Below are 15,542 nucleotides of genomic sequence, written 5' to 3'. Positions count from 1 at the left end.
GTGCAAGGTCATTTAGGCAACTTATAATTTCTAAATTGACTATATTTCCTACCCATAATTAATAAATGCGAAAGTGTGCTTGTTTATTGGTTTGTTGGTCTATTGGTTTGTCTTCAATCAAGTCGCAATGAAGCAACGAATTAACGTGATTTTTTGCGTGGGTATATAATTAAGTACAATACGTAACAGAAAGTAATGTACATCGATATTTAGAAGGAGATAGTGGATTTGTAGAGCATTGACTCTGTCGTTGAGACCGACAAAACGTCATATAGGTACAGAGACAACGCCCTACAAAGCCGAAATGTCATTCTAAAGGCCGATGTAGATTACTTTCTGCCGCGTACTGTACCTACTCATAGTTAAAGACCTGGAGAATGACAAAGACTACTTTTCTACATCGAATCAATCATCAGAGTGTTTCCAAAGGATTCTTAAAGAACCCAAATCTACTAGGATGATGTCAGTTAATTTAAAAAAAAAGAAGGAAAATATTGGCCGCCTGTTCTACTAGATTGTAAGTTCGTTCACAAGTTGGCAGTAAGCTTACGACGCGAACGGATCGCGTGACTGAAAGCTAAGCATTGGAGTCATTGCATTCCGAGTCCGGACTTTTTGTTACTTTCCATCTTCCCCTATATGGGTCAATGCGACTGAATTATTGATCTTTAGATTTGCCAATATGAATCTGTCTATATGTGTGTCTGCCTGTCTGTGAGTCTTCTGTTCGTTCGTCTGTCTGTGCACGCTTCACGCTGAAACTACTGAACAGATTTAAACGCAACTTGACATAAGTATAGCTAATACTGTGGGTTAACTAGATTACAACATGGGGTTATTCAAGGGGCGGACCAATAGATTCCTAAAAGGCCGGCAACACATCGGCGGTTCCTCTGGTGCTGCAAATGTTCATGGGCGGCGGTAATCACTTAACACCTGCTCGTTTGCTCGCTATCTCTATTAAAAAAAAGGATACTTTTTATTTCGAAAAATAATAAATAATTGACGATTAATATTTGACGACCTCCCTGGTGCAGTGGCAAGCGCTGTGGTCTTGTTAGTGGGAGGTCCCGGGTTTGATTTCCAGCAGAAGGGGTTTGGTATTTCATAATTTCCAAATTGCTGGTTTGGACTGGTGGGAGGATCCGGCTGTGGCTAGGCCACCACCCTACTGGTAAAGCCGTACTGACAAGCGATAATGTACCTATATTATAACTTTGCCCCTAGCGGCTAGCCCAATATTAAATATATTTTATTATATACCGATCCTACGAACGCTTATTTATTTAGGGCTCCAATCTTAAATACTAACACATATCGGGGTCGTTATCCTAGTCATGCAGTAACCACACAAGATTACGGAATTCTATTCTCTATGTATTAGTGAATAGAGTTAAAATTAGCTTATTAAGGAATCGGTAAATCCATGATCGAGCTATTTAGTGTTATCGCCTGTTTCACGAGGTGTATTATAGCATGTAAGATTTTCTTACATTTGCATGTGTAACAGTGAAACAGTACTAGATCTTTATCAATTTGCTATCACACGAAATCCCCACTTCCATACTAATATTATAAATGCCAAAGTGTGTCTGTCTGTCTGCTAGCTTTTAACGGCCCAACTGTTCAACCGATTTCAATGAAATTTGGTACAGAGATAGCTTTCATCCCGGGGAAGGACTTAGGCTATTTTTGATGCGGGAATCAAAGAATTCCCACAGGATTTTTAAAACCTAAATCCACGCGAGTGAAGTCGCGGGCATCACCTAGTCTAGTAGTGCATTAATTATTATATAGTTTAACCTTATTTTTAAGAAAATTTTTAGCACTTGACCTCAATTTTACTTGAATAATGACGAGTCGTGGTATTTAGAAATTTCTACGGAATAGTAGGTAGTACCAATTGACGTTACCGTTTTTCTATTATAAGTTATCATCACGTTCAACCCATAGACGGCTCACTACAGAGAACGGGTCTCCTCTCAGTATGAGAAGGGTTTGGCCATAGTCCACCAGGCTGGCCAAGTGCGGATTGGCAGACTTCACACACCTTCTTCTTCTTCTTCTTCTTCGCTCTGGGCTGGTTTCCGCACTTAAACGTTTCCGTACTTCACACACCTTTGAAAAGTTTAAAAAGTTTATGGATAACTCTAAAGCATGCAGGTTTCCTCAAGATGTTTTCCTTCACAATTAAAGCGAGTGATACCTATTTTATTATTTAAAATTATCTAAACTATAATATCTACCTACGCCTTTTAATATTTTATGGGTTCTTTTGTACCTATACCTACGCGACAGGTCGACATGGCAATCGAGGTATAAGGCGGGGGGAAGCCCGCACACCCGCACGTCAACAGCGCGCGCCCGCATCGAGTTAGCGCCGGGGCGTCCCCACCCCGATTGCCGACCTGTCGCGAACTATACAAGAAATGTAGGTTACCTTACCAAACAATAGGATAAATTACCTCAAAGTGTCAACACTTCATGGAACTACAGGAAAACGTTGACTGATGACCCTGTGCTTTTTCGGTCAGACCTAGTCGGCCTAGATAGCAAATGTTTTTCGGCCACTATTAAATTAGAACAGTGGGTTAGGTTCATTCCTTTTGCTCTTATGCCTTCAATTTATCCTTCAGTTTGCTGTACACATATTAAACCATTTCATGCTCCAATTGGTTTTAGAGATAAGACTGCATTCCGGAAACGGACATAGGCTACTATTTATCCCGTAAAAAAAGAGTTCTCAAGAGATTTTCAAGAAATTGAAATCTAGGTGAACGACGCTGCGGGCGTCATCTAACCTAAGGTAAGTACTTACTTAATATTTTCTGTATTTTCATATCTTGAGCACAAGTCGTATTAAAAAAATTAATAAAGCACGACTGCCTTGCCAAAAAACGAACTAAAAATAACAAAAATCACATTTGCAAATGGCGCCATACTTAGCCAGCATATTATTATTTTTTCAAAATTTATACCTAATAGCCAGTATCAATTGGGATGATGTAAGAATTCTAATGATGGGATTCTAATCTATGGGATTTGTATGGGATCATACATACAAATCTGTGCAGGCATTTAGAACTTGTGGTGGAACAAAGAAACTAACATTAATACACCATACATGAACCATGGAAACCATTAGGTAGCTACTACACGCCTTTTTTAGGCAGTCGTGTAATAAAATCATCATCATCATCATCATCATGATCAACCCATCATCGGCTCACTACAGAGCACAGGTCTCCTCTCAGAGTGAGAAGGGTTTTGGCCATAGTCTACCACGCTGGCCAAGTGCGGATTGGCAGACTTCACACACCTTTGAGAACATTATGGAGAACTCTCAGGCATGCAGGTTTCCTCACGATGTTTTCCTTCACCGTTAAAGCAAGTGATATTTTAATTACTTAAAAACGCACATAACTCCGAAAAGATAGATGTGCGTACCCGGGATCGAACCCCCGACCTCCGATTGGAAGGCGGACGTCCTAACCACTAGGCTACCACAGCTAATAATAAAATAGTGTAATAAAATAGCAACCTCCAATCATGGCGGGCAGACGGTGCGGCGTTCCGCAACCTAACATTATTGCCGATAACTATGGCAGTTAAAACAAATTGCCTTCCAGTCCTCTAATAACTGACCTTGGCGTTTACCTAATGCTAGGACTGTTCAAGGGCGAATTTTTATTATGATAGGTAGGCACTGGTAGGTACGCTGTCATTAATTAATATTTTACCTTTTATTTGGGATCCGAAAGAATAACATCTTTATACAAAAATAAATGAGCTGAGCCCGAGAGTTCTCCATAATGTTCTCAAAGGTGTGTGAAGTCTAGCAAGCCGCACAATGCCAGCGTGGTAGACTATGGCCAAAACCCTTCTCACGGTGAGAGGAGACCCGTGCTCTGTAATGAGCCGGCGATGGGTTGATCAAGATGATGATGATCGACAAATAAAAGCATCAAATTAATCGTGGTATGTACCCGTTATCACAGAAGATATAATAGTAGGTACTAACGTACTGTTATCTTCAATAAGATTAATCGAGCCACAGCAGGTGAGATTGCTGTCAAGCGCTTAACCCATCACAAACAAAAGAAAAGCAAGATGGTTTCGTAATATTACCTAATGCTGTTTGTTACATGGCAAAAAATTACTTTGGGTCACAATTTAAATAGCCTCTTATCAAACATTTTCAAGCATTTTAATTGCGTTTCCTCAAATCTGTACCAACAATCTGGCCTTGGTTTTGGGCCCGTCCACGGCATTGAGTAGGTAAAGAACGATATAAACAGTTCAAGGGTAACGTTATTCATGAGTTCCAATAGCTTATCAGATCGCTGTGACTTTATACCGTCAAATAGCCACTACTTACCTACTTATTGTTTTTTTCAAAGTACCTACCGTTTACATTGGCATGAGTCACCGTTTCAACCAACTATCACGGACGGTTACAAAATAGGGTAGGTAGGTAATAACTAATTTGACGACCTCCCTAACGCAGTGGTAGCGCTATGGTCTTATTAGTGGGAGGTCCCGGGTTCGATTCCTGGCAGGGATTTTATAATTTCTAAATTTCTGTTCTGGTCTGGTGGGAGGCCTCGGCCGTTGTTAGTTACCACCCTACCGGCAAATCCGTGCCGCCAAGCGATTTAGCGTTCCGGTACGATGCCGTGTAGAAACCAAAGGTGTATGGGTTTAATAAAAACTGCCATACTCCTTCTAGGTTACCCCGCTCCCACCTTAGACTGCATCGTTACTTACCATCAGGTGAGATTACAGTCAAGGGCTAACTTGTATCTGAATAAAAAAAATTAAATTGTCAGAGTGTAAATCGAGCCGGGATTGTATCTAAGTTTGAGTATCAAATAGCAATAGTCCTGTAACACGTACTTAAAACTGGTATCAGGTTACATATTACTAGGTAGTAATTTGATATAACGGGGAACTGATCTAGTATGCAGGTACGTACAAATTTCAACAGTTGAACAGTTTTACAAAGCTAGATTAATAACATTTTGTGTCAAAAATACTTTAATATTTTCCTCGAGAAGCCCCTGGTTCGATTATCCCGACTGGGAACAGACAACTCCATGAAAAAATCACACCAGGATTAGGTGGTAATAAATTATAAATTATACCTACCTACTTACTACAATTAATTTATTAGACTGATGTCTGAACTATTATAATTTTTTTACTTTTACTAATCACGTAATTGTTTCATAAAATACACACAAATAAAAAAAACACATTTTGCTTAAAAATTATATAATATTCAACGACCATTATAATAACTTTTATGAACAGTTATAATAAAATTTTAGTTAATAATTAAAATTTCATAACAGTAATTCAAATTCTTAATCTTTTTAACAAATATAACAAAGATTGCATGCTTTTACCTTATAATAATAGTGATAATATAAGTAGTAAGTATTTCCAAAAATTCAGTTACAATTCTTGCGCATTTTACATAGCTTCACGCCATATTTTGTGTGGTATTGGCATGGCTTGTATTGTGCTGGTTGATTCGTCGTATTCTTTTGTGGTTTCGGAGGTAGAATACACTTGATATCTCGGCCCCTTGACCGTGCCCTACACGGTGGCCCTATTAGTTTAAGCATTTGAACCTTTTTATTTAGATTTTCCACTTCTTTAACCAAACTTTCCATTAGCGCTGACGTCGCAGGGGTATTTTTTGGTTGTTCTGTCGGCGGTAAAAAGAATACTTTGTGGACACGATCGGCTACTGTCGTTAGAGTATCAAGTTCATAATCTTTAAGGCACTCAACCACCGACCATATTTTACTTGGTAGACACTCCAACCAAACTTCTTCGACAAATCTATCACGCACATAGCATCCCGCCAAAACACTCAAGTGACAATAAAACTCCGATGGTGTCCGGTCACCCATTGGTTCTGCCATCATTCTTTTCTTCGCTTCCTCTTCATTTTTGGCGGTAACACGCTTTATAAGCTGCTCCTTCAAAAAATCGTACTTATCAAAATCTGGTGGCTCGATGATGATATCTTTCACTTCCAACGCAGTTTCTTCATCGAGCAGGGATATGACGAAATTATATTTTCTAGTATCAACATTAATGTTGCAATTTGAAAGCTGTGCTTCGATTTTCTGGAACCAAAGATCGGGGCGGTTTCTCCAAAATGGCTCCGCATGAAGTCTCACAAGGTTACCTTCGTCCGATTGTACTGTACCATATTTGTTTGATTTTTCTGTATTCTTCGACATTCTGTATTGTAGCACTGTTACGTCACTTTATTTTTAATTTTTTTGGGCTCTTACTCAAAAAACACGTTACTTGAAACTGAAAGGTTAAGATAAAACGGTGTGCGTGCGCAGCCTTTAGTAAATAGACTGTGACAAGGACGAAAGATCCAGTGGGGGTACAGAGTGCGTTATACTAGCGCACGTTATTGTCATTGGGCATCATATAAAGTTACAGGTAAAATAAGTAGGCATACAATTTACGACAGATTAGAATTTAGACATGCGATGCGTTTATTAGGTTGGTATTTGTACAAATACAATTTTAGCTTTAGACCTAGACTAAGTATTATTAATTCTACGAGTATTTGAATTGTTTTTTTTTTAATTCATACAAGTTAGCCCTTGACTATGGTATCACATGGTGGTAAATGATGATGCAGTCTAAGATGGTGTGGCGGGCTCGGAAGGTGTATGATAGTTTTTATTATATCCGTACCTAACCCTTTATCGGTTTCTACACGGCATCGTACCGGAACGCTAAATCGCTTGGCGGCACGGTTTTGCCCGTAGGTGTGGTGGTAACTAGCCACGACCATAATTAGTAGTCTCCCACCAGACACATAACCAATACTACTAGACTATTATATTGTAATAGATGATGCCCGCGACTTCGTCCGCGTGGATTTGGCTTGGATTTGGATTTGTAAAAATCCCGTAGGAACTCTTTGATATTTCGGGACAAAAAGTAGCCTTATAGTATTCTTCCCTGGTATCTCTGTATCAAATTTCATTAAAGTCGGTTGAATGGATGGGCTGGACAGAGAGACAGACACACTTTCGCATTTATAAGTAACTAGCTGATGCCCGCAACTTCGTACGCGTGGATATAGGTTTTTGAAATCCCGTGGGAACTCTTTAATTTTCTGGGATAAAAAGTACCCTATGTCCTTCCTCGGGACGTAGGCTAACTCTGTACCAAATTTCATAAAAATCGGTAAGGTAAACTGTTGGGACGTGAAAAGCTAGCAGACAGACAGACACACTTTCGCATTTATAATATTAAGCATTGATATGGATATCAGTATGGATGGATTGTTTCGTTATCTAATTTTTAACAAAACACAATACATATTTTGTTCTTTATATTCGTAGAAGCTAAAATAAATTGTAGTTCCAACCTGGCAGACAAGTTTGCATGTAAAAACGTAAAAACCAAGCTAAATCGACGAGAACGAAAGCTGACAACATTTAAACACGAAAATTTTCGGCAAAGTTTGAAAATAATGGCTGTTTGCTAAAATAAAATGAAGTCGACTGTACACGTCAATGCATGTTCTGTTCAAACTCTTTGTAGACATTTTGTACTGGTTGGAAGGAACATTAAATATTGACTTTCAGGAGAGGTATAATACACGTAGGCAGGTACATCTACAATCCGTAGTCTATCGAGGAGGAAGCACTTATGAAAAAGGTAGGAAAAAGGCGAGGGACAGGTTACATTAAAGGCTTCTTTGAACACCATCTACCCTTCGGTAGCCTTTTTCTGGAAAATACATAATATTGTAACTAAGTTTAAACCTTAATAATTACGAAAAAATCATAGGAAATAAGCAAAGATGTTTGGAAATAGCCCAGGTAGATATAAGTTATATACCAGTTTCCTAACTGAGAACGTACCTATCTACAAATTACAATGTGGGTATTAGTAAACCAATCATAACATAGGTACATACATAATAGTACTGATTCGAATCACAACTAAATTTTAACAAAAACAAACTAGAAAAACAAGTCAACATCCAAGATTATAAAAAAACTATGAAAAAAATATAGACTTTAAAATGGCGCATACGATTTTTTTCACAAAAGTGAACGAAACGTTAATAGAAATTGTTATCAGAAAGTTCTTGATAAAATTGATGTTCAACTGCTGATGCCTTTTCCCTGCCTTTTTCTGAAAGTGCTTCCTCCTCCGCAGATTACGTAGGTATACCTACATAAAATTTTATGCACTTTTTCAAACCAGACATTTTACGCAGCATCGGTGGTACCTAGCCTTACATACAAATATGGCGTTTTAGGAATTTTGGATGATTAAGATAGACAACTTTTTATCCGGAAAAATCATAGAGTTCCCACGGAATTTTATGAACCTAAATCCACGCGGATGAAGTCAGCTAGTCTAAATATATAAATGGATTGACTGACTGATTGATCTATCAACGCAAAGCTCAAACTACTGGACGGATCGGGCTGAAATTTGGCATACAGATAGCTATTATGACATAGGCATCCGCTAAGAAAGGAATTTTGAAAATTCAAGCCCTAAGAGGGTAAAATAGGGGTTTGAAATTTGTGTAGTCCACGCGGACGAAGTCGCGGGCATCAGCTAATCTTTAATAAATACGTTGATGAATGGTGTCTGGGATTTGAGCAGCTCAACTGAAAAAAAATAAAAAAGGGCAGTAGGGATATGAAAAATTGCGTCTGCCCTTTGTCGGCCATATTTTCTCGTGTGATAACAAAGTGATGTCGCGACACGTGCTAAACCCTTCCGTCATCTCGGCAAGCTTAATTCTTATGCTGATCGCAGATTACACTCTACAGTCACAAATCATTCGCCGCCCGTACCGCAAAAGAGCAAGAAATATACAGCCTGCATGAGCCAAACATGGGGGAATTCTCAGTTATCCATACTAATATTATAAATGCGAAAGTATGTATCTGTCTGTCTCTCTCTGTGTGTGCCTGTCGATCTGTCTGTCTGTCTGCTAGCTTTTCACGGCTCAACTGTTCATCCGATTTTGATTTTTTTTACAAAGATAGCTTACATCCCGAGGAAGGACATAAGCAACTTTTCATCCCGGAAAATTAATGAGTTCTCATGGTATTTTCAAAAACCTAAATCCACGCGGACAAAGTCGCGGGCATCATCTAGTTTATAGTGACTGACTTTATAGTGACTGACTGACCGCCTGATTGGCTGACTGATCTATCAACGCACAGCTCAAACTACTGGATGGATCGGGGTGAAATTTGGCATGCAGATTGCTGTTATGACGTAGGCACCTGCTAAGAAAGGATTTTTGAAAATTTAACCCCTAAGGGGGTTCAATAGTGGTTTGAAATTTGTGAAGTCCACGCGGACGAAGTCACGAGCATGAGCTAGTTCTTTTGTAAAGTGCGAGTGTGATGACGTATGGCGCTGATACAGTTGGCCTTGTCCACAAGTTCAAAGTCGCTCAGCGTGCTATGGAGTGGGTTGTGTCGGGTATCTCTCTGAGAGACAAAATCCGTAATGAGGAAATCCATAGGAAGACCAGAGTGACCGACATAGTTGAATAAATTAGCCAGCATTAGCAGTAGGTAGGCCACGAACTTGAGAAGGTAGCGGGGAGGGGGTGGATGAGGAAGGCAGAGGTAAAATAGACAAAATACAACATTGGCAGTCAGTGGAGACTGCCGAGGGAATTGAAAAATTTAAACTATGAAGCAAATATGAAATAACGACAATGGGGCTAATTCCCATGTACACAATCTCTAAACTAAACTAAAATGGCACGTCTAAATCTATTGCTATCCCTTTCATAATGTTGCTTGCGGAAAAGGATAGCACTAGATTTAGACCTGTTAATTTAGTTTAGTTTAGAGATTGTGTACAAGAGAATCGGCCCCAATGATTTTTTTTTAATTTTCGAAATTGTAGTCTCAAAAATTAAAATTAGTAGTTTAGTTCTATATCTATCGGCACTCCAGCAAGCATAATTAACATTATCATGTCGGTGACTCAACTTGGAAGTTTTTACCCATTCTAAAATCGCCCAACGCCCACTTCAATAAAAAGTATCCTAACTTCCTATTTACAACTACCCTAATTTTGATATTATTCTGATATCAAGCCTTATTTTAAGGTAGGATGAACATTATTGATTATTATTATTATTAGTACCTGAAAATTAATTATATGTTGCGTGCGGCTTTTGCAGTTCGTCTCCAATAATATGCGACCATTTTTAAGAAATCGTGTCAGGCCGGTGTTGATAAATGATCTTTTATTATGACAAAATAAAAATTCTGAGTGTAGAATCTACACTCTGAATTTTCTGAATTTTTTTATATTTTGTACCTAAGTGACATAATTTCCTGAGGTATTAATAATTTATAAGTACTTACCTACTCGCTTTTTATTTTCGTTATGTTTTCTACGGTAGAATATGAACAAAACTAGCTAGCAATATAAATTAGAATAACACGAAATTTATGGAAGAAGAATTTATAGAATTGCTAATGGTGGAGTTATTTTACGTCGTTCACAGACATAATATTTGCGATATTGTTCATATAGGTGTTCAAGACTGAATGATAGCAACCGAGCTCATTTGACATTTATTTTTAATCCATTGAAGTTTTTCTACTAAAAATATTTTAATGTCTCTCAGGACTAACATAGCAGAAGAAGAACCAACCAATATCAAATAAGCTCGGTGGCTATCATTCAGTGTTGAACACTGAGTTAGGGGATCATCCCGTTGAACCGCAGACACTCAATAATTATTGTAAACATTGAACTATTAAAGTAATAAAATTGTAAATAAATATTTTGTGCAAGAACGGTCGAGGTACAATACAGTTTTCAAACTTTGTTTGTAAACTTCTTAGCTTTAGTTTTAATTTTACTTAATTAATTATCACTCCCTGCTCGTCTGATGTCGTCCGTCCACCTAATGGGGGGTCTTCCAACGCTGCGTCTTCTGGTGCGAGGTCGCCATTTCAGCACCTTGAGACCCCAACGTCTATCGGTTTCGCGAACTATGTGCCCTGTCCATTGCCACTTCAGCTTCGCAACCCGTTGAGCTATGTCGGCTACTTTTAATATAATGATACTTAATAGCTGAAATTGTATTAAAACTTGAAATAATATTATGTATTTATAGCACTTCTGATATTAAGTATTGCAACTTTGTATAGTGGTAAAGTTACTGTTTGTAAAATTACCATACAAATTGCGTTTGCATCTCTTGGGTTGTTAAAGCTTGGCAAGGAAGTTAGACTGGTTAACTTCTAACTTTAGTTGACCTATTTTTAACTTCAATTATGCATAAAATATGAGCTATAAAACTTATATTAAAATACGTGTCTCATTCTCATATAATAAAATATAATTAATTTATTCCAATGCTTATGAGTCTCAAGTACGTGCGTTTATAAATAATTGCACATAGCTGCCGAACGCAAAGAATCTAAGAACAGATTATTTTTATCGGTTAATATCAGTTTTATCGGTGGCCGCCAACCTGAAAAAAACCGGCCAAGTGCGAGTCAGGCTCGCGCATCGAGGGTTCCGTACTACAGTGCGTATTTTTTCGACATTTTACACAATAATTTAAAACCTAAGATGCTTAAAAATAAATAAAAAACTGTTTTAGAATGCACAGGTAAAGCCCTTTCATATGATACCCCCCCTTGATATAGTTATCTAACTTCGAAAATTGAAAATACCCCCTAATGTATGTATAAAGACCTACCTACCTGCCAAATTTCATGATTCTAAGTTAACGGAAAGTAGTACCCTGTATGTTTCTTGACAGACAGACAGTAAGACAGACAGACAGACAACAAAGTGATCCTATAAGGGTTCCGTTTTTCCTTTTGAGGTACGGAAAAAGGCACCATTTTTACCCAAACCCCTTTGTATAATCCCTGGCAATTGAATTTCGTTTGCCTACGCTGCGCTACTCACTTGACTCCTTGCACGATGTAGATTGTAGGTAGTGTGTGAACAGCTTAATTAAATGTTTCGTTTGTTCAAGACGTTTGGATAACAAACTTTATAATTGCCCCGTGGAACTCAACCATCGTATTTTTGCTGTAGTAAAATAAATACAATTGGTGGGTGTAATTTACTTCTAAATTCCTAGTACATTTTCTCAGGTAGCCAGGTAATTAATGCGAGTTGACTGTTTGTTTATTTTGCTTGCGATGTCTTCAGGCAGCCCCAATTTCTGTCATTAATTTTACAAATTGACTAGAAGAATAGACCTTTGGACTTTGTGCGACTGCTCAGCTTATCGTTTGGTTGGCTAAGAATGTTTTCGGTGTACAAGATTATAAATCATCATCATCATCATTATCATCAGCCTGGCCAGTGGTAGTCCATTGTTGGACATAGGCCTTCCCTAAAGAGCGCCACCACACCCGGTCCTCAGCCTTCCTCATCCAGCCTCTTCTCACCAGCCTCTTTATATCGCCAGTATAAATATATTTTAACTAGCTTATGCCCGCGACTTCGTCCGCGTGGACTACACAAATTTTAAACCCCTATTTTACACCCTTAGGGTTGATCTTTAACTATGAGATTTTAACATATTAGAAGCTTAATAAAATATGTCATACTGCTAATTGCAAAAATATTAACTACAAAACTTCTTTATAGACACTTCAAAACTGACAGACTTTCATACAAACTTCAAACCCCTATTTTACCCCTTTAGGGGTTGCATTTTGAAGAATCCTTTCTTAGCGGACGCCTACTTTGTAATAGCTATCTGCATGCCGAATTTCAGCGCGATCCGTCCAGTAGTTTGAGCTGTGCGTTGATAGATCAGTCAGTCAGTCAGTCAGTCACCTTTTCCTTTTATATATATAGATTAATTAAACAATTCGCAGGCAGTGGGGGCTGCCTGCAGAAATGAAAACTTAAAACTATGAAATAACAGTAGTTTTTTTTGGATTTGCAAATTAATTGTAGTGAGTACGAGTAGGTACTTACCTAGGTAGGTATCAAAAAATTTAATTTCATAATTTGTAAATTAAAACCATGAACATCAATTTAATTTTTATATCTATCGGACTCCGAGTATTTATCAGCAGCATTTTGGTGATGCAACCTTTAAGTTTTTACCCATCCTAAAACCGCCCAACGCGCCCAAAGAGGTTTTTAGTAATTCCAATAGAACGTCAACCGCAGAACCCCACAATTTTGCACAGTTGGAGTGCTATTTCTAATGGCAATAACAATATTATCTAATATCTTGATTTACATATTTACAGATTTATTATATATTATAACAGATTTTGTGGTTCCAAAGTGCTGGAATTTCAACCTCACAAACTTTAAGGTCAATTTTATTTAAAAGCAATAAAACTGTTAGCTTATATTATTATAACGAAGTTTGTTAGTACTAATCCAAAGGTCAATCCGACAAATACCTACTATAGGCAGAAAAGTCTGTGTACTCGTGATTTAGTTTAGTTAGCTTAGCTAATTAAGATTTAAGTTAGAAATAAGGAAGTCTTTAAACTTAAAACTGGGATTCGTGACATTTATGCTATGTTCGTGCAAAGTAATTAAGATACAATTTATAACATCAATGGCTTTTAAAGGTTATAGGTACGTAGGTACCTACGCGTTGGCGTTTTGATGCGCGTTTTCTGGAATTTACCTTATTTTATTTTTATAAAATACCTTATCAATCTACATAATATAAATATACAAAAAGGAAAGGTATCTAAATATATAAAAGGAAAAGGTGACTGACTGACTGATCTATCAACGCACAGCTCAAACTACTGGACGGATCGTGCTGAAATTTGGCATGCAGATAGCTATTATGACGTAGGCATCCGCTAAGAAAGGATTTTTGAAAGTTAACCCCTAAGGGGGTGAAATACGGGTTTGAAATTTGTGTAGTCCACGCGGACGAAGTCGCGAGCATAAGCTAGTACTAGATAATATACTTAATACAATGCAAGCAAATATGCCTTACACAAATATAAAAGTCATCCTACTAATGTGAAAGTATGGACGTTTGGATGTTTGGTTGTTTGGATGTTTGTTACTCAATCGCGCAAAAACTACGGATTTAGATTTACGGACGGATTTAGCTGAAATTTGGAATGGAGATAGAATATACCCTGGATTAACACATATGCTACTTTTTATCCCGGAAAATCTAAGAGTTCCCGCGGGATTTTGAAAAACGTAAATCCACGCGGACGAAGTCGCGCTAGTAGCTATATAAAAATATACGTATGCTAGTCATAAAAGATCCATATTAATTCTACCTAGGAATATTTATGGCGTTATTCCGAAGTGAATTCAATGGCAAATATTATATGGAATGTCATCGGAAAACGTGCCTTTTATGAACTGTATTTTAGACATTTATGACATTTTACTGAGTGGGACTAAGTTAAAAGGTTCAAAGCACTGACCTGTAATGACACACGCTGGACCTGCGATTGCTGACCTGCCCCCCAATTGTGTAAGAATAACCATTTCATGGCTATCGCAATCGTCAAGAATTCTGCCCTTTGATTGGCTGTGAAAAAATGTAAACAGCGAATCAACCAATCAAATGGCAGAATTTCTTGACGATTGCGATAGCCATGAAATGGTTATTCTTACACAATAGGGACTCTGTTTATGAAGTGATTTGATTTTCGCCATTTTGGCGCTGATAAAAGCAGTGAGCGTCATGTTAGCGCACTTAAAACTAAATCTAAATATATAAAAGGAAAAAGTGACTGGCTTACTGACTGACTGACTGATATATCAACGCACAGCCCAAACTACTGGACGGATCAGGCTGAAATTTGGCATGCAGATAGATAGCTATTATGACGTAGTAATCCGCTAAGAAAGGATTTTTGAAAATTGGGGTGAAATAGGGTTTTTCAATTTGCGTAATCCACGTGGACGAAGTCGCGAACATAAACTAGTTTTAGTGATGACAAATAATATGTCAACACAGTGTCAACACGTAGACCATTTGACAGAAAAGTGTCAATTTTAATTTCTGGTATACGCTCAATGGGGCGATGCTTCGAATTGGTAAAAAATACCTACTACTTAACTGTTATTTTGTGTGGCGCCCGTCTTCCAGCGTACTTGTACATGTCTATTTCAGTGGTTTAAAGTTATTTGGCTAAAACATTTTTCATATTTCGCCAATACTAAAACGCTATTTCATATCATAGGTATTTTGCATAGTACAAAAACGCTGTTTCATAATATATTATTTATGAGGGCGGGGGTTTTTCTCTAATTCCCTTTTTAATATTTCGTATAACTACTAGATTATGCCCCCCGACTTCGTCCACGCACATTTGGGTTTTTTAAAAATACGTTGATTTTTCTAGAGAAAAAGTTTTATTCGTCTCCGAGATGCAAGCTCTGTACCAAATATATGAGATTCGTGATATCATTCACCTGTAACATATCATATTTTGGATATTCGCGGATGCGAATGCGAATATCTGCTTCGAACATTCGCGAATGCGAATATTCAGTTTTTGTTTAAAGGC

General features: G+C 37.8%; 2 protein-coding genes across 2 annotated transcripts in view; both read right to left on the bottom strand.

Annotated features, from left to right (window-relative positions):
• Positions 1-15,542, bottom strand: part of LOC138403628 (facilitated trehalose transporter Tret1-2 homolog) — a 321,523-nt gene that overhangs the window by 228,941 nt on the left and 77,040 nt on the right. The gene's annotated exons all lie outside the window — the stretch shown is intronic.
• Positions 5,454-6,257, bottom strand: LOC117991467 (uncharacterized). The gene has a single exon (XM_034979065.1). The coding sequence runs from the start codon at positions 6,255-6,257 to the stop codon at positions 5,454-5,456; it is 804 nt and encodes a 267-aa protein (XP_034834956.1).

The sequence above is a fragment of the Maniola hyperantus genome, chromosome 19, assembly GCF_902806685.2.
Source record: "Maniola hyperantus chromosome 19, iAphHyp1.2, whole genome shotgun sequence".
Taxonomy (NCBI): Eukaryota; Metazoa; Arthropoda; class Insecta; order Lepidoptera; family Nymphalidae; genus Maniola; species Maniola hyperantus.
The sequence above is the reverse complement of the archived record's forward strand: the minus strand, read 5'-3'. Positions and strand labels throughout refer to the sequence as shown.

Coding starts and splice junctions, on each gene's coding strand:
- LOC117991467 (XM_034979065.1), bottom strand. CDS start 6,257: ATGTCGAAGAATACAGAAAAATCAAACAAATATGGTACAGTACAATCG.